This window comes from Equus asinus, chromosome 8, assembly GCF_041296235.1.
Source record: "Equus asinus isolate D_3611 breed Donkey chromosome 8, EquAss-T2T_v2, whole genome shotgun sequence".
NCBI lineage: Eukaryota > Metazoa > Chordata > Mammalia > Perissodactyla > Equidae > Equus > Equus asinus.
Genome location: NC_091797.1, coordinates 87,687,098 through 87,712,397, shown reverse-complemented (window position 1 = coordinate 87,712,397; position 25,300 = coordinate 87,687,098). Strand labels below are relative to the sequence as shown.

Below are 25,300 nucleotides of genomic sequence, written 5' to 3'. Positions count from 1 at the left end.
TCAGCGTTCGCACCCGTCTGTCCTGTGGGGAATGACTGGGCTTGTCTCTGAGTCCCTGCGTCTGTGTCCATGAGTTTGCTCATTGATTCCTTGAGTCCATTCATTCAGCAAGTGTATCTTGAGCAGCTACTATGTGCCAGGCCCTGGTCCAGGCCCTGGGGACCCAGCGGTGCCTGGAACAGAGGAGGTCCCTGCCCTCCTGCAGCTTGAGTCTGAGTTCCCGTCGTTCCACACACCACCTGGGGTCGCACAGCTACTAAGTGGCAAAGCCAAGTTCAAACTCCGTCTGTCTGCCTGCAGCACCCCAGCTCCTCATGCCCATGCCCGCCTGCCCCGGTGAGCTCCAAGGGCATTAGAAAGGTGGCCCCAGGGAGAGGGCATCCTGGACCCCAAAGGGATGGACTGAAGTGCGTTTAAAAGCCGATGGTTGGAATCCTAGCCACGTTCCCTTCCTGCTGAGTTGTGACCTCAGCTGGGTCTCTCGGTCTCTTGGAGCCTCAGTTTGCTCATCTGTGAAATGGGGATGGCAACAATGCCCACTTCAGACTGGAGGTAAATGTGAAGGTACTCAGCGCATGGTAGGTGGTGGGTAAATGTCAGCCCCGCGCTCCCGTCCTCCTGGCAGTTAGTTTCTTTGTCTGGGGATGGAGACAGTAGTATCTAACATCTAGAGCTATTATTTGGGTTAAGCGGAAGGTGCTGGGTGAAATGTACCAGTGCAGCAGGCACCGCCGATGGTGGGGTTTCGGGCATTGGCCTCGGCTGCAATTCGAAGCAGGTGACCAGAGACGGCAGCCCGCATTCGGCACAGGCTGGTGGTGAGGTGGGCTGCGGCAGAGAGAGGGTCTCAAACCTGCTTTCTGCTGCCTTGGGCTCCCTTCCCCGGGCTCCCGCCCAACTCGTCCATCCCACGGTGTCTGCCCTCCTCTCTGACTTGGGAACCTTGGGACGTTTGTGCGTGGGAACGAGGTGGAGGGGTGTGTGCATGGCTGGGTGGGGGTCCTGTCCCCTCTGGGTCTCAGCCTGTCTGCTGGGAGATAGGGCGGTGCCTGTCCCGGCAGCCTCCCCGAGGTGGCAGAGATGGAACCGAGGAGGTGAGGAAACCCTTTTGGAAGGCGAGGGCTCCGAGCAGAGTCACCAGCCGGGCCTCGGAGCCGGTGGGTCCAGCCCCACTCCGCCCTGCGCTCCCTGGACCTCGTCTTTGTTGGTCACCTACTGTGCATCAGGCAGTGTCCTCAATGCCTGAATTAGCGCGTTCAAGCCTCACCCCTCCCTTTGGGGTAGGAGCTCTCATTTTATTTTTTAATTGAAAGCATGAATATTCAGTACGACAGTAATTATAAAGCCAATATGGGGTCACCCCTCCCAGGTGGCAGTAATGATTTCCCCCATTTTACAGAAGAGGAAACTGAGCCCCAGAGAGGCAAAGTGACTTACTCAAGGCCACCCAGCCAGTGAGGGGCAGGTGGGGAACAGAATATAGGTTGGGCGGTTTCTGAGGCTACAGAATTTTCTCTGGCGGTGGGGGGGAGCTCTGTGGCTGTGACTGTCCTCCAGGAGAGGGGCTGGGCCGGGGAGAAGGGGGTCCCAAGCTTTTGAGGTCTCCCTCCTCCTGGGCTGGAGCATCGTGCTCGTGCTCCGAGCGGAGCTGAGTCTGAGGGGTGGGATCCTGGGGCTGTGCTCTGCCGGGATGGGGGTGAGGAAAGGGAGGAAGAAGCCGGGGCCTCCTGGGCCAGAGGCGCCATGTCCTGGAGCCTGTGCTGTGTGCCAGCCCCTTTATGGACGTTTGATCCCTGTGACGTGCCCACATTGTACCGAGGAAACTGAGGCTCGGGGAGGCAGAGCCGCTTGCCCAAGCTCGCCGAGCCAGGAGGCGTTAGTGAGATGTTGTCCACGTGCCATACAACTCACCCTTTCGAAGAGTACGATTTAGTGGGTTTTCTGCATATTCAGAGCTGTACAGACATTACCACTGTCTAGTTTGAGTACGTTTTCCTCTTCCCCAAAAAGGAGCTCCAGACCCATTAACAATCACAGCCCTTCCAATCTCCCAGCCCCTGGCGGCCACTAATCTGCTTTCTGTCTCTGTGGATTTGCCTGTCCTGATGTTTCATGTAAATAGAGTCCCAGGAGATGTGGCCTTTTGTGCTGCACGGCGCATGCTCTGAACCCATTCAACCACACTGCCTCCCGGGGGTTCGCCCAGGCCCGGGGACCCTTGGACGTGAATGGGTGCCCGTGACAGCTCGGAGGGGTGGTTGTGCACCCTGGCGGGAGCCCTCCACCAAGGACTTGTGAAATGACCGGGTGACTGCTGTGGCCGCACTGGCTGTGCCCTCTGTGGGGCCCGGTGAGTCACCCCAGCCCTGCCCCGCCTGGGTGGTGCGAGCTTGAGGGGGGCGCCCTCCTGGCTAGGGGGACCTGACAGGACACTGGGGCTCTGTCTGCCCTGGACAGGCGGCCACTGTGCGGCAAACAGGAAGCGGGCTGGGCTGAGACCTGCTAGGTAAATATAGGCTGGCTGAGGAGGGTGCCCGGCGTGGCATGATGCCCCCACTGCTACCGCCCACCAGGGGCCGGGGCCTCGGGCAGCCTGGCGGGCAGCAGTTTTGCCAACAGGCTGGGCTCCCAGCCGGCTGCTCCCAGTGGCGGCTGCTCTGAGGTGGCTGCCAGGGTGCCAGGCTCCAGGCCCAGCTGCTCCGCCTTCCTGGCACTCATACCTTCCTTGGTCCTCCGTCTGCTTGTTCATCCATCTCTAATAATAATAATATAATGATACCAAGGATGCTCACAGTGGCCGTCCTTTACCGAGTGCGTGCTCTCTGCCAGGCCCTGGGCTCAGCTTAACCCTCACACCAGTCCCCTGGGAGAGATGGTATGATCATCACCATTTACAGCTGGGGAAACCGAGGCACAGGAAGGCCAGGTAACTTGCCCAGGGTCACACAGCTGGTGAGCTGGCAGCCACCCACCCCTCACCATTCTTGCTTCACCCCCTTCTTCCACCTCACCCGTCTTGAGGCCCCTGGTCCTTGTAAAGTACCCATTGAAGGCACAGGTCCTGGGGCCACACGGCTTCTAATCCTGCTTCTCCCTTGAAGGAGCTGAGCAACACTGGACGAGAGACGCCACCTCTCTGAGCCTCAGTTTCCTCCCCTGGAAGGTGGGGGGTTGGACAGAGCTGGTGTTTCCTCTCCAGCACCAGGAAACTTCAGGCTCCCTGGCCACCCCTCCAAGACTGATCTGGAATGACAAGTGCTCAGAGTCATGTTTAGTCTACGTACCACGGGAAGGGGAGGCCCCACAGATTGGGCAAGGAGCCCCAGGATCTGCGGGGAGAAAGTGCACTGGAGGGCCAAGCTGGTGGCATAGTGGTTAAATTCACATGCTTCACTTTAGTGGTCCAGGGTTCACGGGTTTGGATCCCAGGCACGGACCCACAGTTGCTCATTGTGCCATGATTTGGTGGCATCTGACATACGAAGTAGAGGAAGGTTGGCCCAGATGTTAGCTCAGGGATGATCTTCCTCAAGCAAAAAGAGGAAGATGGGCAACCAATGTTAGCTCAAGGCCAACTTCCTCACCAAAAAAAGAAAGTGCGCTGGGTCTCTCTAAGAGCCCAAAAGCTCCCCCCTGCTCTGCCTGCCTCCTACCCACCCACGCATCCACCCACCCACTTGCCCATCTTTTCTTCCTTCCCACCTACCTTCTCCCAATGCCTCAGGCCTCACCATTCCTCAATGTCCCCTTAGAGGCACCTGTTACTCTAAGAGTGAACAACAAGGGAGCTGGTCTAGACTGGGGAGCCAGGAAGGCTTTTCAGAGGAAGTGCTGGCTAAGAGGAGACCTGAAGAATGGGAGGCAGCCAGTGAAGGGGAGTTCCAGGCAGAGGGGACGGCCAGGGCCAAGGCTGGAGGAGGGAAAGCCCGGCTGTCTTCCCTCCTAGACTGTGAGTTCTCTGAGCTTCCACTCTTTCGTGCTTCCCCGGTGCCCTGCAAACAAGTGGCACTCCACAGATGCCTGTTGGGGTGAATTGATCCCAGGAGGGAGGGAACCAGCAGGAACTGGTTCCCTGGAGCCCTTCCCCGTGGGGTGGAGCACCTGCAGGCCCACACTTGCCCCCATGTTTAAGCAGCTTTCCTTGGTCGCAGAATCAGGAGGACGGGATTTGACAAATATGTGCCAGGGTTTCCGTGAGATCGGGCAAAGCCACAGGGGTGAGGGGGAGGGGAGCGGTGAGGCCAGGCCCCTCCCTCCACCCTCCTCTGTGTAGGGAGCGGGGATGGAGCCGGAGACCTCCGCCCTCCAGGGAAGGCCCCTGCCCTTTGCTTTGTCATGCGATTTGCTGCTTAGGGAGGGGTGCTCGACACAACTCTGGTTATTCCCACAATGACCCAGTTAAGATCCCCAGGGCAGGTGAGGAAAGAGAGACCCAGCTCTTGAGCAGGGGGTCTGCCAGCCAACTCCCTGATCTGTCTGACGTCAAAATGCTAGCTCCCACTCTGTGCCCTTTCCTCAGGGCATGGGCCCCAACTGCATCCCCAGGGGCCATCAGAGGAGAACGCATGACCCTTGGGCAGAGAGGAGGGCTTGGGGACCCTGGCTGAGCCCTGTGTCCCCTCCCCCTGCTGGGGACCCCTGCACCCCTTAACTCGGCCACTCCGGAGTCCTTCGGGTCTACACAGCTCTTCACACCGTCAGACACGACTCTGCTTCTTTCTTTGTCTAGCTGTTTACTTTGTTGCCCCCAGAAGGTCAGCCCCAGGAGGGCAGGGATTCCTCCGTCTTGCTCACCTCCGTGTCCCCAGTGCCTGGCACACAGTATGTGCTCAATAAACCCTTGTTGACTAAATGAATAGGCGAATGGTTTCTAATCCTGCTTCTTGGGCCCAGAGATTCAGATCCTCTCTCTGTCCATCCTGCCACAACTGCCCTCTGTGCGCAGACTATAATCTCAGATACATACTCAAAAAAACGATTTAGATGCGTAAAACAAAAATGTTTGAAAACCGCGGCTTTAAATGAACTCCATGGGGTCGCAGTGTGGGAATGTTCACACTCATGCGTAGACGTCCTGGGTTGAGTCCCTCAGGCTCGCCTGGTGCTCGCTGGGTCCTGCCTGCTGCAAAGGCATTCCGGTGGGGGGTGGTGAAGGGCCCCGCGACGCCCTGCTCGCAGCGGGCACACGCACCCGCATGCACACGTGGGGAAAGACGCAAATGAGCGCACACAACATTCACGCGCCCAGGAGGCGCACGAGGCCTCCCTGCCTCCCCCTGGCCTGCGCCCCTCCTTCCCCCCTCTGTCTGGCAGGGGTTTGGAATGTGTAATGACAGCCTACGGAGCAAATTAGAACAGGGAGTGAGCTCTCTCCCCGACCACAGAGAACAGGGCAGCATGGGGAGAATCTGCCACAGAGCAGCCGGGCAGGCTGTGTGCGTGTGTATACACGTATGTACATTTCTGTGTACATGCTCACTGGTGTGTGCACGTGCTTGGGTGGCGTGGTGTGGAAGGAGTCCAGGGTTAGGATCGGGGGTCCTTTATGGCCAGTCACTCCCTGGGGAGCCTTTATGGCTCCTCTCGGATCCTCAGTTTCCTCAGCTGTAAGATGGGAGTAGTGCCCCAGCTTTGTGCACCAGGCTCTGGGGGGTTAACCGAGGGAGAGGCCGGGAGGGGCTGGGTGAATCCGACCGTGGGCCGTGGCTGCCAGGCTGCAGACTACAACACTTGTGTGCGTGGGAGGGGTGAGGAGGGCAGGGAAGGGGCCTGTACCACGGGGTGATGAGGACGATGACGGCGTTTATCCAGTGCTGACTAGGTACCTGAGAGACACCTGACCTGCCTTATGTCATGGCAGCCCTACAGGATAGCTGTTATTGTGACCCTCCTTAACCAGGAGGGAAACTGAGGCTCAGAGAGATGAGCATGGACTGTAGCCATAATCGTCACCTCTCAGGGCTGTCGTGCACCTTGAACAAGATACAGTAAGGGCTTGGTGTGGCACCAGGCCAGGCCCAGTCAACCGAGGGGTTAGGGTGGTCCAGGCTCTGCAGCCAACTGCCCGGATTTGAATGCAGGCTCTGTTGCTAAGCTGCTGTGTGGCCTCAGGCAACTCACTTAACCTCTCTGAGCCTCAGCTTCTTCATCATCTATAGAATGGGAATTATAGCAATACCTACCTCCAAGGGAGGGTTTCTCAACCTCAGCACTACTGATGTTTGGGCTGGATCATTGCTCGTGGTGGGGACTGTCCCGGGCACTGTAGGATGTTTAGCAGCCACTAGAGGCCAGTAGGCCTCTCTCCTCTGCACAGTGTGACAACCAAACATGTCCCCAGACATTGCCAAGTGTCCCTGGGAGCAGAATGGCCCTGCTGAGAGCCCCTGGCCTCGGGGTGCAGTGCGGACCTGGCAAGGGTGCGTGTGTGAGGCACTGAGGCTTGTGCCGGTGGACCGAGGCGACATGGTCACAGTGCTGACGGGGTTATTTCGTAATTACCAGTTCACCATAATTAAAACGCTAAACGCGGTCGCCATGTGCCTCGCCCGAGGCTCCCTGAGCGAGTGAGTGGCTCAGAGGGGGTTTGAACCCGGGGCTGGCTGACTTCAGAGGCCCTGTTGTGGAGCCCCCAGGAAGCCTGGATGCCATGTGGGTTGGGGTCCCTTGGGGGGGGCTGCAGTCATGGCAGGGATTGAGGGGCTCTCCCGGCTGCCTCCCCTGGCCTGAGGAGCTCCCTGAGGCGGGTGTCCATTAGGCCCTGCCCCCGTGGGGTGAGGGGTCCCTGGGGAGGGGTGCGGTATTAGGGTGTGGACAGCAGAGGCACGTGCCTGGCGCCTCCTCTCCCTCTGACCCCGGGGTCCCCGATGAGGCCACCAGGGCTGTGCCCGGGAAACCCGCTCTTCCCCCTCCATGCCTGCACCCCAACGGACACCCCTCCCTGCCTCAGCATGCCCCCTGTCCCTGCAGAACCAAGGCCACACTCACATGGCGGCCTCGAGGGGCCCCGGGGCCCGGTCTCCCTCCCCCACCTGGCAGGTGGACTGGAGCTAATGTCTCCTGAGCTCCTACCGGGTGCCGGCCCTGAGTGGGCGCTTCAGATTCCCGAGGTCCCTGTCATCTCCCAAGAACTCTAGGAGGGGGCGTGGTGACCCTGGCTTTATGAGTGGGGAAGCTGCGGCCCAGAGAGAGGAAGTGACTGGCCCGAGACCACACAGCTGCTAACTAACCAGGGCCCAGACAGAACCAGGTGTATCTGATTCCAGAAACCACTCCTCGCCCATCCTTTTCCCTTTGATTATATCAGCGACAGCCCCCCGTTTAGTGCCAGGGGCGGCACTGGGCATGTCCGATCTCATTTCATTCTTCCCAAACCTGTGAAAAAGCTGCTGCAATTGTACCCATTTTACAGATGAGGAAACTGAGGCTCGGGAGGCTAAAGTGACTTTCCCGAGGTCGCGCTGCATGTAAATAGCAGGGCTGGGCTTAGAAGCCAGGCCTGGGTGACTCACAAGTCCAGGCTGTCCCTCCCCACTGGGGCCCAGGGGCGGCCAGTCCCCAGTGGGAACTCTGACATCTGTGTGCCCTGCCGTGCCCGCCAAGAGAGGCCCCTTGCCAGGCCCTCACTTCTGCGGCCCAAGCCTTCCCTCCTGGCAGCCCAGGACAAACAAGGTGGGAGCCAGTCTTTATTGGTGCCTCTGCTGGTGTGTCAGGCGGGGAGGGAGAGACTCAGAAAAGAGGGTTTTTCAGACATCTCCTTGCAGCCCGGGCGGGATGGTGGGAGTTCCAGGAAATGGGCCCTCAGTGCCAGCACCACCCGCCCAGCCGTGCACCGCAGAGGCCAGGGGCTGCCAGTCCGCCAGCAGGGCCCTGCCCCTCCCTGCCCTTCTCCTGGCGAAATGCTGGGCCCGGAGCCGTGGGTTCCAGTGCAGCTCTTCTCCCCACCAGCTCTGTGACTGCCCCTCTTAAAGCTCCAGTTTCCTCGCCTGAGAAATGGAGACAAAGAACTCCTTTGTCATAAGGTCGCTTGTCCCTGCGGTGCCCTTCCAGTTGCTGGGGACACAGGAGGGCACCAGACGGCTCATTCCCTGCCACCCGGTGCTCGCAGCCGGGAATTAACTAATCCCGTGAACGCGCAGATGGGGAGGGCTTCCCGGAGGAGGGGACAACTGAACTGGGAACAGAGGCCGGTGGGAGTTCACCAGGCGGAAAGAGGAGGGAGGGGTCAGCCCTTGGCACTGGGGGAAAGTCAACTGAAGTCTTGGAAGCTTGATTTTCTGTTCTGTAAAATGGAGAGCGTGCCTCCCAGTGGTCAGCGCGGTGCCTGACATCCCCATTTCACAGGTGAGGAAAACGAGGCTGTGAGACGTTGACTTGCCCAGCATCACGCAGTTGCTCGGGGTGGAGCCTGGCTTCGAACTCTGCTCTGTGGAGCTCTGAGGCTGGTTGGGTTGGTCAGGCATAAGCCCCAGCCTCCGGGTTTGGGGTCCAGGGTGGCTCTGAGGCCCGTCCTCCTCCAGCCGATGCCCAGGGAAGCTGGACCTGAGGCAGACAGGCCTTTCCAGGCCTCTGAAAGAGGCTCCTGTTGCAGCTCCCGCCTGGGGCCGGCAGCCAACCACATCTGGGAGTGGCCACCCCACACCCCTGTCATTACAACCGTGGCTTTGAAGCGGCTGGCAGCAGTGCTGTTTGCCTACGTGGGAGGGGGCTTCCTGGAGCCCCCACCAGTGGCAGACTCTGCCTGACTCCCCTCCCGTTCCCTTGCAGGCCGAGCAGTGCAGACGGGTGCGGGGTCAGAATGGCGGACCCCAGCGAAGGCCCTCGCACAGGCTCTGGGGAGATGGCCGAGGCCCCCGGGGATGAGAGTGGCATCCCTGGTGGGGAGGCCTTCCCCCTCTCTTCGCTGGCCAATCTGTTTGAAGGGGAAGACGGCTCCCCCTCGCACTCACCAAATGATACGGGTCGCCCTGCTGGCCCCAGCGATGGGCGGCCAAACCTGCGCATGAAGTTCCAGGGCGCCTTCCGCAAGGGGGTGCCCAACCCCATTGACCTGCTGGAGTCCACCCTGTATGAGTCCTCGGTGGTGCCCGGGCCCAAGAAGGCACCCATGGACTCGCTCTTTGACTATGGCACCTATCGTCACCATCCCAGTGACAACAAGCGGTGGAGGAAGAAGGTCATAGAGTGAGTATTGCTGGCTGCCTGGCCAATGGTCTTCTCTGTATTGAATTCATCCACCCACCCACCCATCCATCCATCCATGCCTCATCCATTCATGCATGCATGCATCCATCCACTCATTCATCCATCCTTCTTTCCACCCACCTGTCTACCCATCCATGCCTCCATCCATCCATGTATCCATTCATCCATCCGTCCACTCATTCATCCATCCTTTCTACCCACCCCTCCACCCACCCATCCATCCATCCATGCCTTTATCCATCCATCCATGTATCCATTCCTCCATCCATCCACTCATTCATCCATTCTTTCTACCCACCCATCCATCCATCCATGCCTCCATCCATCCATCCATCCACTTATCCATGCATGCATCCATCCATCATCTACTCATTCATTCATCTGGCTACCTGTCTTTCCACCTGTCCATCTACTTGTCCAATCCATCCATCCACCGTCCACTCATTCAAATATCTATTTACCGTCTGTCCATCTGTTGTCTATCTGTCCAGCCATCCACTATACAACCAACCTTCTATTTATCCACCATTTACTCATTCAAACATCCATCCATCCTCCCATCTGCCTAGTGTTTCTATTCATCCAGTCGTCAGTTATCTATCAAACTATTTATAATTCATTCATTCATTTCATTTCTAATGTCTTTCTTTTTTCCTTCCTTCCTCTTTCTTTCTCTCTCCCCCTCTTCCTTCCTTCCTTCTTTCTTTCCTTTCTTCTAATCACCAGTTCATTCACCCAGCTATCTGCCCGTCCATTTGTTCGTTCACTCATTCATTTGCTCAGTCACTGACTCATTCACTCATCTTTTCATCCATTTGCCCATCCATCCATCCATCTATCCATCTACGTTCTCCTGTTGGCACACCCCCCAGCTGCCCGTCCTGGGTCTTCTCTAAGCATCACCTTCATTTCTGGGCATCTCGTGGCCTTCCTGGGACTTGGGGAGAGTTCAAACCTCCAGCCAAGGCGTTAACCCTTTCTTTCCCGTGAAGGAGGCTGGCTGAAAGAGGAGCAGGAGAGTGGAGAGAAGCCCCTGGCTGGGGTAACAGCACGTGGCCATCTCCACGGAGTGGTCTATGGCCATGGCCATAGAATGATGCCTTCTATGCCAGGCCTAGCTGGGGACAGGGAGCCTCCAACCCCCGAGGTCACCTCCCGCCAGTGGGCTCTGCCGAGCTGAGTCCTGCAGCCGGGACTCCAGACTCATAGGCATTTGCACGGCACCTTCATGTCGTTTGTGTGCCACTCTGCAATCCCAGGCCCCCAGGGTTCTGTTTCCAGCATAACCCTGGTGTCTGTCACCTGCGGACTCCTTGCCTTGCAAGGTTGAGTTCTCCTTCCTGGTTGCTTAGGGAGTCTGGGGACTTCCCCAAGTTTTTGGCAATTTAGGGGAGGGAGTGGGGCTTACAGTCTCATTGTCCCCTCTGCTCCCAGCCTCTGCTCCTGGTGGCCTAGTGCAGTTTATGATCCTCTCTAGGTCTGGACCCTGCTGTTCCTAACGTGCCCTGGATTGACCCAGACTTGGAAACCAGCCCCTTTGCTCCATCAGCTACTCATCCATTCATCCAGCTACCCATCTTTCCACCTGTCCACCCGCTTGTCTGGTCCCTCGGTCCCTCATCACTCACTCAAATATTTATCTACCCGTCTATCCATCTGTCATCTATCTGTCCTGCCATCCACCCACGGAAACCCCAGAGAACCCCTCTCAGGCCCCTGTGTGTTTCTGGAGGGCAATCTTGAAGTCTAGAGGTGTCCTCTGCTCACCTGGTCCTCCTCTGTCCCCTTGCTGGTCACAGACTCATTTATGCCCTTGAATGAAGCCCATTCACCATCTCAGCCCTTGCCTGGTCAGGAGCTGTCCCCTTTATTTATTCGCTGAGTCACTGATTCGTTCAGTGAGTGTTTCTCGAGCACCCACCACGTGCCGGGCAGTGGGTGGGTCCTGGGGCTCCGGGGGTGAGCCAGACGGGATTCCACCCCGTCAGTTTAGACACTGAGTAGCCTTCGTTGCCACCTCCAGTTTGGAGGCCAAGACAGGTACTAAGCAAGTAAATAAGCACAGGACTCTACAGTTCCAGCTGGGGGACGTGTTAAGGTGGGAGAGGGGAGCTGGTACAGGAAAGGTGGTCCAGGAGGGCTTCTCGGAGGAGCTGACATTTAAGCCCAAAGCTAAGGGATGAGAAGGGGCAGCCACATGGGGGAAGGAGGGGTGGGGAGTTCCAGGTGGAGGGAGGTGCACAAAGAAGGGCCCGAGGCTGGAGAGGCTCGACGTGTCCAAGGAATGGGGCCTCATAGTCCGCACGCTACTGAACGATCTGCGTGGCCTCTGCTCACGGTGGAAACAGGCCCAGGGTAGCGAAGTGCCCCATCCCTCGAGGTCCTGTTGGAAGCTGGTCGCTCTGTGTCTCCCTTTCCCCTCCCTCAGACCCCCTCCTTCGAGCCCTCATCCCCACCCTGTGCCCAGACTGTCAGGGCTAACGGCTTTGGAGGGGCCGTGGAGGAGCTGGGGTGTGGCTGCATGGGTGACAGCTTCAGGCCCCAACGGCTGCCTCAGCGAGGTCTTTTAACTTTGTTTGTTGGCTCCAAAGTTAAGCTCAGGAGCAGGTAAAATGGGGGCTGCACCCTTCTCTGTGCCCCCATCGGCAGGAGGGCCCCTCTCTCCCCCTCCCTGGAGGCCCTGCCCCACGGTGGAAAGTCTGAGGACCGGGCGGAGGAAGGAGGGGGAGCAACTGTCCACTTGCCCCGGCCAGCCGCCGGCTTTCTCTGCCCCTGTAGCCCCCCCTCGAGCCCCCCCCACTGCCCACAGCCTGCCGTGGCCTCAGTCTCCCCTCCCCCTCCAGCCCACCTCCTCTCTGTCATGGTTCACCCTCTGCTCCCCCCTCTCCTCTCTCCCTCCCTGTCTCTGCCTCTGTCTTTCTCCCCTCTATCTTCTGGTTCACGTAACAGATTCTCACTGCACCCTGGATGTGCCAGGCCCTGGGTGGGTGAGGATGTGACAGAGAGGGCTCCTGCCCTCGGGTGCCCCCAGCCAGCTGCACCCAGCTCTCTGTCTCTCAAAACCTAGCACACAGCAGGTGCCCAATTAATGTTGGTTGAATGACCAAATGAATGTCTGTTTTTTCTTTACGTTCTCTTTCCATCTCTTCCTTTCTCCTTCTCCTTCTGTGTCATGTTCTTTCTCCTCCTGCCTCTGGCTCACCATTTCTCCCACACACGTACAGGCTCTGGACACAGTGGAGGCTAAATAATAAGATTAATATCAGCTAACATTTATTGTGTGTTTACTCTGTGGTAGTCCTTGAACTAAGCACCTCTGTGCATGGCCTCATTTGTCTCAAATGTTTGTTGAATGAATAAATCAATGAATGAATGATTGAATAAATGAATGAGTTACTTTATCTTTTAGTCTGGTGTTCCTCCTTTTGTTTTCTCAGTATCTTTATCTTTTTCAGTCTCTGATTTAGTATAAGTACTGGATAAAATGGAAGGGTGGTTAGAGGGATGGATGGATGGATGGATGGATGGGTAGTTGGGTGGCTGGGTGGCTGGATAGATGTGTGGGTGAGTGGCTGGGTGGATGGATGGGTAGAGGGGTCGGTGGGTGGATGGATGAATGGATGGGTGGTTGGCTGGCTGGCCGACTGGGTGGGTGGGTAGGTGGATGGATGGATGGATGCATGGATGCATGGATGGATGGATGGATGGGTGAGTGGATGGATGAATTTGGGTGGGTGGATGGGTACATAGATGGCAGATGGATGGATGGGTGGGTAGGTGAGTGGGTAGATGAATGAGTGGGTGGGTGGGTGGCTGGCTGAATGACTGGGTGGCTGGCTGACTGGCTGGATGGGTGGATGGCTGGATGGGTAGATGGGTAGCTAGATGGGTGGCTGGCTGGCTGGGTGGTGGATGGGTGGGTGGGTGGCTGGCTGGCTGGGTGGTGGATGGGTGGGTGGCTGGCTGGCTGGGTGGATGGCTGGATGGGTAGGTGGATAGTTAGGTGGGTGGCTGGCTGGATGGGTGGGTGGTTGGCTGGCTGGATGGGTGGGTAGATGGGTGGGTGGGTGGATGGGTGGGTGGGTGGATGGTGGGTGGGTGAGTGAATGGATGGGTGGATGGCTGGGTGGATGGGTGGTTGGCTGGGTGAGCGGATGGTGGATGGATGGATGGGTGGGCTTGTATGTTTCTTTCTATCTGTCTCCACCCAACACATAATAGGTACTGGGTATTTTGTTGGATGAAACTTTCCTTTGTGTCTCCAACTGTCCCTTCCATCTCAGTCTGGTCCCTCTCGAGGACCCCTAAGTCCAGGGATGGTGGGGTGGGCAGGAGACAAGCTCTCCCATCACCCTGCCTCCCTGCTCCCTTCAGGAAGCAGCCGCAGAGCCCCAAAGCTCCCGCGCCCCAGCCGCCCCCCATCCTCAAAGTCTTCAACCGGCCCATCCTCTTTGACATCGTGTCGCGGGGCTCCACTGCCGACCTGGATGGGCTGCTCCCCTTCTTGCTGACCCAGAAGAAGCGCCTGACTGACGAGGAGTTCCGGGGTGAGCCACTCAGGCAGGGATAGTGGGCGGGCCAGTCAAGGGTCGGGGGAGGCCTGGCATCAGGGGCCCCCTTTCCTCTCAGCATCTTCCCTTGGGTCAGTGGGCTGCACCGGCCGGGAAGAACACTGGACAGGGAGTCTCGTCCTGTGGGTCCTTCACCATATTACTTAACCTCTCTGAACCTTCGCTACCTTCATTCATTCATCCTTCATTTCTGAAAAGGTTAGCATCATGGGTAAGCAGAGTCTACCACGTGGGTTCACATCTCGCCTCCCCCACATAGGGGATGCGTGGACTCTGTGAGCTGCGGTTTCCTCGTCTGTGAACTGGGGGTAATGCCAGATGGCCCCACAAATCAGTCTAAGATGTCAGGCATGGTGGCACTTGCTGCAAAGGAGGGCCTGTCCCCGGAAGGCCGGCCATCGTCTACAGCTCGGGGCTGATGAAGCGTCCGCGATGTCCAGGGGCCATTGTTTGACTTAGGGACTTCAAGGACATTAAATGCCAAAACAGGGTGGCCGAGCCTGAGGTCTATTTTTCACGTAGACTGTAGACCTTTATCAACCGGATTCGTTGAACACCAGAACGGTACAGTGCAGGGTCGTTGTGTCCGTCAGAAGAGAATTACCGGATTTATGAAAAATATTCACTCAGGGTGCCCGCCAGACGATGTGGCCCCTTGTTTGGGGCACAAGTGTAGCATTGTTGGGGGGGGTTCCCCTCTACCCTCAGAGTGTCTCAGTGATGGTGTGAATAATCTTACTTGGAGATAACCCACATTTAAGCCCTGGCCAAATGGCCCCGCCTGGCCCCCGAGTTCATACGTGGGGAGCCTTGGGGCAGAGCGAACCCCGGTGAAGTAGGGACCTCGTACCTGTGCCCTTAGCAGAGTAGAGCAGCGCCAGGCTGGGCTTGCCAGGGATTCCGGCTTCTACTGAAGGCAGGACCGAGTGGGGGGCTCTTAGCCTGGACCGGGAGCCCCCAGGCGAGTGCGTGTCTGTGCATGAGCCCAGGGGGAGCCTCCAAGACAGGCTTGGGGGTCCCTGAAACTGTAGAGAATGGTGCCTGTGTAGAGAGGGGTTTGCCGTGAGACCCATTAATTAAGCTCATGCCCTTCGTTTATTCTGGCCCCTTCTAAGGCCCTGGACCTAATTTTGAACTCATAATTGTGTTCGTTTTCATAAACAGGACCCCCAAATTGTGTAGGCTTCAGGCCCCGCAAAACCTGTATCCACTCCTGCCTGTTTTTCTAGCCAGAGGCCCATGAGCTCATCTGATACTCAGGGGAGTCAGTGACACCCTCTCACCCTCCCTCCCTGAGACCCCAAAATTTGACAGCCTCCAATTTGGCGTTAATTTAGGGCCCCTCCCTCCAACAGCCCCCCTGGGCAGAGCCACTTCGCCACCTGGTGGTTGAGTTATGGAACTGCATGTCCCCATTTCTGGGAAAATGCTGTTAGGCCTCTCATCCCCGGACCCAGGCTGGCAGCCCGCCAGCCTGCTATAGCCCGGGTCTGGGACTGCGGAAACCCAAATTCAGGGCTAGTACCGTAGCCCGCACAAACCACTTGGGGTTACCCGTCGTTCGGAATTTCCTGTGGTGCCCACCTCGTCCCTTCACTGAATGTTTATTGACTCAACAAATGGTTATTGGGCACCCACCAAGTGTCAGGAGCTGCTCTTGGCATGGGGCGAGCAATGGTGAGCGAAGCAGCCATGGCCTTGTCCTCAAGTTTCTCACAGTCTCCTCGTGAGACTGACATTGATCAAGCAATCCCAGAAATAAATACACAGTGGCAAACTGTAGTGTGTCAACAAGAGGCTGTATCAGAGGATTTGACCTAGTCAGGAAAACCTGGGAGAGCTTCCTGGAGGAGGTGACACTTGAGCTGAGTCTGAATGAATTGCAGTTAACCAGGTGAAAAGAGGAGGAAGGATGTAAAGGGATAGCATATGCAAAGGCCCTGTGGCTCATCATGATCAGAGTCATTGCTCTGGGGTGACCACTCCGGTTGCTATGTGGAAAGTGGATTGAAGGAAATCAGAGAGGCTGGGAAAAAACAGACAAGCGTCTTGGGCAGGCAAGAGAGATTGTGGCTGGACCAGGGTGGTGACAGCAGAGATGGAGAGTGGTGGAGGGATTGGAGAAACAGGAGGTAAAATCGATAGTACGTGCTGGAGGGTGGATGTAGGGGAGAAAGGAGGACAAGCACAAAGGTGACACAAAGGTTTTTAGCTGGCTGGGGACACCCTTCTCTGAGAGGGGGACATATGCCATCTGGGAGAGCTGAGTGTGGACAGAATCCCCCAGGGCCTTGGCCAGCACTGGGGCAGCTCCCTGCCCATTAGCAGATGGGGGACTGGAGTCCATTATTCATTCAAGAAGCAGTTACCTGGTGTTGACTCAGGGCTGGGTGCCAGGGGCCCTGCGGGAGGCAGCCTGGGACGAGGCTGGTCCACGTAGCCTCACGCCGGGGCTCTGGGCCTGGGGTTCAGGTCTCCGCGAATCTTTCAAGCGCTCTCCACTGATTCCTGGCGTCCAGAGAGAGGATGTCAAGCAGCTCCCCTGGAATTACAATGGCAGCAGTCTGAGCGATCCTGTCCGCCGGCTCCTGTCTGCCTGTCACTGGGCTCAGAGAAACATCTATTGGCTCATTGATTTCCTTTTTTGGGCTCAATTTTCTAGAAAGGAAACTGTAGCAGAGTAAAGATCGCACAGAAATCAGAGGCAAAGACAAGATTGAGCCCCAAGGTGCCTTGCTCTAGAGCGGGCACTACAGCCCACTCCCGCATCTCCCACCCCGACCCACCCCTGCATCTCCCCGTCCCACTCCTGCATCTCCCACCCCGACCCACCCCTGCATCTCCCACCCCGACCCACCCCTGCATCTCCCACCCCGACCCACCCCTGCATCTCCCCGTCCCACTCCTGCATCTCCCCGTCCCACTCCTGCATCTCCCTGTCTCACTCCTTCATCTCCCCATCCCGCTCCTGCATCTCCCTGTCTCACTCCTTCATCTCCCCATCCCACTCCTGCATCCCCCTATCTCACTCCTGCATCTCCCGCCCCATCCCACTCCTGCATCTCCCCGTCCCACTCCTGCATCTCCCCGTCCCACTCCTGCATCTCCCCGTCCCACTCCTGCATCTCCCGCCCCATCCCACTCCTGCATCTCCCCGTCCCACTCCTGCATCTCCCGCCCCATTCCACTCCTGCATCTCCCGCCCCATCCCACTCCTGCATCTCCCCATCCCACTCCTGCATCTCCCACCCCATCCTAATCAGGACCATTCCCGATCCTGTCCTTGCATGGGGCCATTCCCGGTTCCCCAGCACCATTTTGGCCTGTCCCTAATTCACAGGGGAGTTCTCTTTTCATTGACTTGCTCTTTAAGATATAAATCAACTCCTGTAACCATAAACATTACTGCAAGCGAAAGGAAATTGCAAAACGACATTAGCAAGCATCAGTGGGCGGTGCTGAGGGTCTGTTAGGACCAAGTGGAGCTGGACTTCTTGAGAGAGATTTGACAATGGGATAAAACCTTGCCCTGAGCGGGCCTTCAGTGTTGCTATTGCTGCGTCCGGGGGAGTCCCCGACATCCTCTCCCGTCCCTCCTACGGTAATTCACGTCCCCCCTGGCAGGCAGTCCACACCTTGGGGAACACTGTACCCCCTCTGCTTCCTTCTGGCACACTAGTTTCAATGCTTCATGAGAAAAAGATCTATGTTCCAACAGGTGGGCCTAGGCTGCGCGTGCTGTCTCTGGCTTTCAGAGGTTCATAGTCTCCGTTAGCATATTAAAGGCTCTGAGAAGTCCTGCAGACGACATGGTTGGCTTTGTTAACCCATGTTTGATTTTTTAAATTCCCTTTAGATATGTTTTGGTAAATCCTGATCTCTCTGTGAGATGTGGGAGATGCAGGAGTGGGATGGAGTGGGAGATGCAGGAGTAGGATGGAGTGGGAGATGCAGGAGTGGGATGTGCGGCGTCCCACATTTTTAAGAACTACTGCCCGCCTCTCGGTACCACGGAGGCAGACAGGGAAGAGGCTCAGAGAGGAGGCGTGACACAGCCAGGACCTCTGGCTCCCTGCCCAGGCCCCTGTCCCCTGCCGGGCCACCCCTGAGCAGCCCTCAGCCTGCACGTCTCTCCCCGCAGAGCCGTCCACGGGGAAGACCTGCCTGCCCAAGGCCCTGCTGAACCTGAGCCACGGCCACAACAACACCATCCCGGTGCTGCTGGACATCGCCGAGCGCACCGGCAACATGCGCGAGTTCATCAACTCGCCCTTCCGTGACATCTACTACCGAGGTGGGCCCGGCAGGTGACACGGGGGCGGCAGGCACCATCCTCTGTCTGAGTCCCGAGAGCTTGAGTCTGGGCCCTAGGCGCCAGCTTGTACCCAGGAACTGATTGTTGAGTGAATGAATGAATGAATGGAGGAGCAATAACTACCCCTTTCAACTTGGATGTTCCGTTTCAGAATCAAAGGTTCCAAGATCCTCAGATGCACTGAGGCTAATGACCCGTGAACCTGGAATTCTGGACCTAAGATGCTGTGGGCCCAGAGGCCCCCAGGGTGTAGGATAACAGTTCTCTGAGCCAACAGCTCTAAGAGGCAGAGGTGTCACGAGTCCCGGGTCCCCGGTTCTAAATTCTGAGGTCTGTGAATCAGGCTTGACCTTTTGGATTCCGGGATATGAAGATTCAGCCTGTGGACTTTATATCCTGAGTCCAAAATTCTGTGAGACCCCCATGCTGTTGTTTCCTCTACAGTTAGACTCTTGTGAGGCTAAAAAGTTCCCAGATTTGGGATCGTACAAGTTGAATGTCCTTTGAGCTTAAAATTCTGCTTCCCCGAGGCAGCAGATCCAGGACTTGATGCATCGACCCTCCATCCGGGGAGCGTCTGCGGGTCCGTTGGCTGCCCTCGGCTGGGGCCGGCTGGGGCTCTGGCCTCCGCTGCAGCCTCCACTCGGTTTCCACACTCTGCACCCACCCCCCTCAAGCCGGGCGGGTCTCTGCCCTGACGGAGCCCCCGTAACTGTCCCCCACCCCCTCCCCAGGTCAGACTGCCCTGCACATCGCCATCGAGCGCCGCTGCAAGCACTACGTGGAGCTCCTGGTGGCCCAGGGAGCTGATGTCCACGCCCAGGCCCGGGGTCGCTTCTTCCAGCCCAAGGATGAAGGGGGCTACTTCTACTTTGGTGAGGAGGGGCCTGGTGGGGCTTGGGGGCACCCAGAGGAGAAGCTGGGGGCTGGGGGCTGCACGGTGATGTCCGCAGCCCTGACCCCTCCCCAGACGCCCAGGGCCGCCCTGGCCACGGACCCAGATGGCGCCCCGTACACAGACCGTGTGCTGGTCTCTGTCCCTGAGGTCTCGCCTTTGAGGAACAGAGCATGAGCTCGCTTCCCTGAGCCTCAGCTTCCCCATCTGTACAATGGGCATCATGAGAACCCCTAGGGTCATGATGGGGTGTCAGCCCCACATCTTATCAAATGCACCCTTTAATCCAACTTAAGCTGGGACCAACGGTCGGATTGCTGGGACTAAAGGGCCACCACCATGTCCCACTTGGACCAGTGAAAGATTTTGAATTTTACCCCTGCTTAATAAAGGCACACGTTCTGTGGGGTTCAGGGACAAAGTCCTTAAAGAGTCCCTCGTGGCCTCCAGATCGCGTGGCCATGCCCCCAAAGAGCCACACCGTCCCCCCAGCATCACCCACAGAAACGTGTCATCACCAGGGGACACATACATGTGACCATTGGCACCGCGTCCAATGTCCTGGGGGCTGTGCCCCGAGCATCCGCAGGCCGAGCCCCGCCCTGGGCCCCCCCACTGAGCTCCCCAACCCACGCCTCCTCCAGGTGAGCTGCCCCTGTCGCTGGCTGCCTGCACCAACCAGCCCCACATCGTCAACTACCTGACGGAGAACCCCCACAAGAAGGCCGACATGCGGCGGCAGGACTCGCGCGGCAACACGGTGCTGCACGCGCTGGTGGCCATCGCCGACAACACCCGCGAGAACACCAAGTTCGTCACCAAGATGTATGACCTCCTGCTGCTCAAGTGTGCCCGCCTCTTCCCCGACAGCAACCTGGAGGCCGTGCTCAACAACGACGGTCTCTCGCCCCTCATGATGGCCGCCAAGACGGGCAAGATTGGGGTGAGTGTGGGGCCGGGGGGCACGGCTGCCCCACCCCACTGCACATACACACACAGACAAATACACACATACACACACACAGGAGGGGCTGCTGCTGGTATTCATTATTATTAATTTGCACACCCCCTCCCATCATGCCAACCCCAGTGTGCAGCTGTCCCAGCTCAAGAGCCTGCTCTGGCTCCCTACTGTTCAGCCACGCTACTCAACTTCATCCCAGAGCCTCTGTCCTCATCCCACCGCATGGATGCTCACGCCTGACTCCCACCAGCTAGGACAAGCCGCTGATGTAAAACTGAGTCCCAAGGCTGCAGCCCTGCTGTACTCCCGTACACTCCACTGTTGGTGTCATGACTCAGCCCTAACCTGCTGAGTGGCCCTGCCCAGTTCCTTCCCCTCTCTGGACCTCACAGCACAGGGTCTATGGCAGGATTTCTCAGCCTGGAGACTACTGACATTTGGGGCTGGATGGTTCTAGGATGGGGGGTGTCCTGTGCATTGTAGGATGTTTAGTGGCATCCTGGCCTCAACCCGCTAGATGCCAGGAGGACCCCCACCACTTGTGACAACTAAAAATGTCTCCAGGCATGGCCAGATTGTCCCTGGGGGCACCATTGCCCTGGCTGAGAACCCAACCTGGAGTGCTCCGGAGTCAGCCCCACCTGGGCCCACCGCCTGGCTCTACCGCTTCCCAGCGTGTGACCTCAGGCATCTCACCTGCCTCTCTGTGCCTCAGTTTCCCTGTCTGCAAAATGGGATAATAATAGTGCCCTGTGGGATCGTGTGGTTCTGACAACTAAACAAGATGCTTCACTTCAAGCTCTTAATAAAGAGCCCAGGATGAGTAGAGAGTGGGGGTTATTACTGCGCTTTGAAAATATAGCGAAGTTACTGAAATTGTAATTGATACCTGAGTCCTGGAGCCATGGGAAAGGCCTGGCTTTAAATTCTGGCTTTGCTCTTCGAAACTGTGTGGCCTTGGGAAATCCCCACCCCCTCTCTGTTCCTCAGTTTCCCTGTGTCTAAGCGAAAGATAGTCGCAGTGGTATGGGAAGGGCTGAATATGATAATTATTACTAGAATTAACATATTCATGAGGTTGTTTAGTTGCTGTTTTAATTACATAAAGAAGATATTCATTCCAATTCAGACTGTCAGGGCTGGCCTGGGTTCAGCCTGGCTTCAGCTGACCGCCCGTGTGGCCTCAGGGGACACCCTTCTTGAGCCTGCGTTGCTCATCTGTAAACCAGGATGGCAGGAATGACAATGCCACAAGAAAGGGCCCGGCACCCCCCTCCCTCCCCTCCATCCCGCTCTCCCGGGAAGCACCACGTGCTGGGCTGCACTGGCCCCCGGGGCCCCTCTGATGAGAGGCACCGAGCAGCGGGGTCCTCTCCGGGGCCCCTCCGATGAGAGCGACCGAGCAGCGGGGTCCTCTCCGGGAGCCCTGACCCTCCTCGCCCCCACGCAGATCTTCCAGCACATCATCCGCCGGGAGGTGACGGACGAGGACACGAGGCACCTGTCTCGCAAGTTCAAGGACTGGGCCTACGGGCCGGTGTACTCCTCACTCTACGACCTCTCCTCCCTGGACACGTGCGGGGAGGAGGCCTCCGTGCTGGAGATCCTGGTGTACAACAGCAAGATCGAGGTGGGCCCCAGGGCAGGGGGCGGGGCCCGGGGAAAGAGGGGTGCAGCTGACAGCCGGGGAGGGGCCTAGGCGTCTGGCACTGGGGGAAATGGGAGGATTGTAAGGGTCAGGCTTCAGAGACAAGAGGACTGGGTCAGGATCCTGGCTCTGTAACGTGCCTGCTGTGTGACTCAGGACAAGTGCTTCAACCTCTCTGAGTCTTGGCTCTCTCTTTTGTAACATGAGGATAAGGATAGAGCCTATCCCATCTGGTCGTTGGGAGGAGCAAATGAGTTCGTTTTAGAACAGCCTGGCACAGAGTAAACGTTATGTGTCAGCTATTATCATTAGTAGTCGTTACATGAAGTTTTGAAAGCTCTTTTTTTCACTTAGTAGTTTTTGCGAACATCGTTTTGCACCATTAAATATTCTCCTGGAATATCATGGCTGCGTGTAAATGTACCACATTCTAATTAACCATTCCTCTCTTCTTGGTCATTTGGGTTTGTTTCTGCATTTAGCTGTCAGAGTAACACTGCAATCGCATCTTTCTGGCTACATCGTTGCACAGATCTGGGATTATAAAGAAAACTCAAGTCATTAAAGGGACAGCATACTATACAAATGGGGCAGAAAATGCTGGGGCCTGGGTACAGAAGGTCTCCCTTCCAGCCCTGCTCTGTTAGCCTGGACAGATGCCTTCCCTTGCTGAAGCTCACTTCCTTCATCTTTGAAATTAGGGACCGATTTGATTTAGATTAGGGGTGGCTGGAGGTTTAGTATGTCTCGTGCAAGCTGATTGATTGGTAGAGTCTGCCTGGGGAATTGTATAGAGAACTACTGTGCAGGACTCCATTATTGATGTCTGCCCTGGGTTCAGAATTGGAACATTGTGCTGAGTCAAGTGTTTATCATCCTTGGGCTGAGTTTCCCACTCCCACTTCCAGAATCAGAATTTCTGAGGTTGGAGCCCAGGGGTTTATATTTTTAGCAAGGTACTTAGGTGATTTTGCTGCCAGCAGCTCAGTACCATCCACAGATTGGAGTTTGGGAACCATGAGAATAGACGTTCTTTAAGGAGCTTTCCGGCTCTGGGTTCCACGAGTCTAGAACAGGCTGAAGGGTAAGTTGAGGCAGAATTGAGCAGAGCCTCAAATGCTGAGCCCGGGAGATTGGGGCTGATTCTGAATCCCCATCCAGTCCCCTGCGAGTCCTTGAGTGCGTGCGCTCAAGAATGGGTTCGGAGGAGGAAGTGGGGGAAGGGGTGCTGGAGTCAGCCCGTCCGGATCCCCCATGTTGAGAAGGCGGCCCGTGACCCCCCACAGAACCGCCACGAGATGCTGGCTGTGGAGCCCATCAACGAACTGCTGAGGGACAAGTGGCGCAAGTTCGGGGCCGTCTCCTTCTACATCAATGTGGTCTCCTATCTGTGTGCCATGGTCATCTTCACCCTCACCGCCTACTACCAGCCGCTGGAGGGCACTGTGAGTGACCGCGAGCCGGGCAGGCACTGGGGCACAGCCGGGTCCTCCTGGGCCCGGAGAGGGAGGGGCTGCAGAAGACAGGAACAGGATGGGGAGGTGCTCCCCAACGCCTGGCGGAGGAGGGGGAGGGAGGAGGCCCCACAGGATCCAGATGTTTGGGGCATGGGGGAACATGTGGATCTGGGGCCAGATGTTGGAGGGGCTGGTGAGGACCTGCGTGCCCCTGTCCGCCAGCCGCCATACCCTTACCACACCACGGTGGACTACCTGAGGCTGGCCGGCGAGATCATCACGCTGTTCACCGGGGTCCTGTTCTTCTTCACCAACGTGAGTGCTTGGCCCCCAACCCCACCAGCCTGCCCGTCCTCCTCCTCCTCTCCTCTTCCTCCACCTCTTTTGGCTCCCCTCTCCTCCTCTCTTCCTTCTCCTCTCAGTTCCCCCTTCTACCTCCCCTCTGCACTCCTGGCGGCTCCACCCCATCACGTGCCTCCTCCCCTCTTACAGATCAAAGACTTGTTCATGAAGAAATGCCCTGGGGTGAATTCTCTCTTCATCGATGGCTCCTTCCAGCTACTCTAGTGAGTACAGGTGCTGGGGCTGGCGGCTTCTGGGTTGGGCTGGGACATCATTCAGATTGGGGTGGGGAGGTGACTCTATGAGGAGTGAACTCAACCAGCCCAAACAGCTGTAGCCCAAAGTCAGGACAAGGCCAATGTCAAGCAATAGGGTCTTCAGGCTAAAGCAAGATTCTGGTTGCTAGAAAGTTACCATATGCACCATGGATAAAAATAATTTAACCACTTATGCTGGTGATCGACTGCTAATGTATGCCTGGAGTGCCATGTTGAGAAGAATCTTGAGGCTGTGGCTGTCTTTAGTGGGAAAGAGTGCTGTGCTCGATTAATGATGTCTGCCTGGGGCATAGGATGAGTTGATGTATGTGTGCTACATCTTTTCCCTTTCCCTTAGAGGTAGAGAACAATGAAATTCACCAAGCCACAAAATCTCCACCAAACACCACTGCATCTTTCTCTAGCAATTCCAAAGGGCATCCCTTTGGGATCTTATAGGGCCTCAGGACCATTACACACACAGTAATTGCCAATTACTTGAGCATTTTGGTTAACAGAATGCTGGGGAACCCAGTGAATCCACTTTGTCTCCCTTCTGGGGGTCTAGAAGACATTGGGGTGTCCTGGTACCCTGGAGGGCTTGGGGGCATGTGTCCGCCTCCAGGGCCTCATTGTCCCCTCTGCCCCCTCTCGTGGTCTCTGCTGCCCTTAGCTTCATCTACTCCGTGCTGGTGATTGTCTCGGCAGCCCTCTACCTGGCGGGGATTGAGGCCTACCTGGCCGTCATGGTCTTTGCTTTGGTCCTGGGCTGGATGAACGCCCTTTACTTCACCCGCGGGCTGAAGCTGACGGGGACCTATAGCATCATGATCCAGAAGGTATGGGCCGGGGGACCCTCCGGATTGTGTTCCTGGAGGGAGCCACACCCCCCACATCTTACGTGTGCAGACGGTGCCCTCGGACCTGAGGAAGTGGGGTGCCGTGGGGGCCGCAGCAGGGCCTGGACTTCGGGGAGGGGCAAGGGTGGAGCTGGAAAGATCTGGGGTGGAGGAGTTGGGAAAGCGGGAAACCATGTGTCTTAACTCTGCCTCCACAATCCCGCTGGGGTCTGTAGATCCTCTTCAAAGATCTTTTCCGCTTCCTGCTGGTCTACTTGCTCTTCATGATCGGCTACGCCTCAGGTGAGCCCAGGGCGCCCGGGGGGCTGGCAGGGTGGTGCAAGGACTGGACCGGCGGCCGTGATGGGGGGAGGAAAAGGTGTTTGCTGAGTTGTCGCTGAGAACGAGGCACTGGGCTGTCCTTTCCCATCCCCGCCTGATTTAATCCTGCCAACAAGTCGGTAAGGTGAGTGCCTTTATGATGCCCTGTTACAGATAAGGAAACTGAGGCTTAGAAAGGTTAAATAACTTGCCCAAGTTCAAATGCTAGGAAAGGGTAAAACTGTGTTAGACATCGTTGCAAAAGAAGCCACCCAAAATTAGTGGTTTAAAATCACTGCCGTTTATTATTGCTCCCAGGTCTATGGGTCATCCGGGGGGTTGTGCTGACCTGGGCCAGATTTGCTAATCCTGAAGGGCCCCTGTGTCTGTGGCAGCTGGTGGGTTGGCTGCCGGCTGACTCGTCCAGCTGAGGTGGCCTCAGTGGGTGACTTTGCTCTCTTCCCCATGGTCACTCATCCTCCAGTCG

General features: G+C 57.1%; 1 protein-coding gene across 1 annotated transcript in view; it reads left to right on the top strand.

Moving 5' to 3' along the window:
• Positions 1-25,300, top strand: part of TRPV4 (transient receptor potential cation channel subfamily V member 4) — a 36,611-nt gene that overhangs the window by 5,143 nt on the left and 6,168 nt on the right. Inside the window, exons 2-12 of the mRNA XM_044775707.2 lie at positions 8,767-9,183; positions 13,579-13,751; positions 17,917-18,069; positions 18,825-18,965; positions 19,630-19,928; positions 21,400-21,579; positions 22,884-23,042; positions 23,277-23,369; positions 23,547-23,620; positions 24,327-24,492; positions 24,729-24,795. Coding sequence (XP_044631642.1) covers positions 8,798-9,183; positions 13,579-13,751; positions 17,917-18,069; positions 18,825-18,965; positions 19,630-19,928; positions 21,400-21,579; positions 22,884-23,042; positions 23,277-23,369; positions 23,547-23,620; positions 24,327-24,492; positions 24,729-24,795 — 1,891 coding nt within the window. The 5' untranslated portion in view covers positions 8,767-8,797. The remainder of the gene's footprint in view (positions 1-8,766; positions 9,184-13,578; positions 13,752-17,916; positions 18,070-18,824; positions 18,966-19,629; positions 19,929-21,399; positions 21,580-22,883; positions 23,043-23,276; positions 23,370-23,546; positions 23,621-24,326; positions 24,493-24,728; positions 24,796-25,300) is intronic.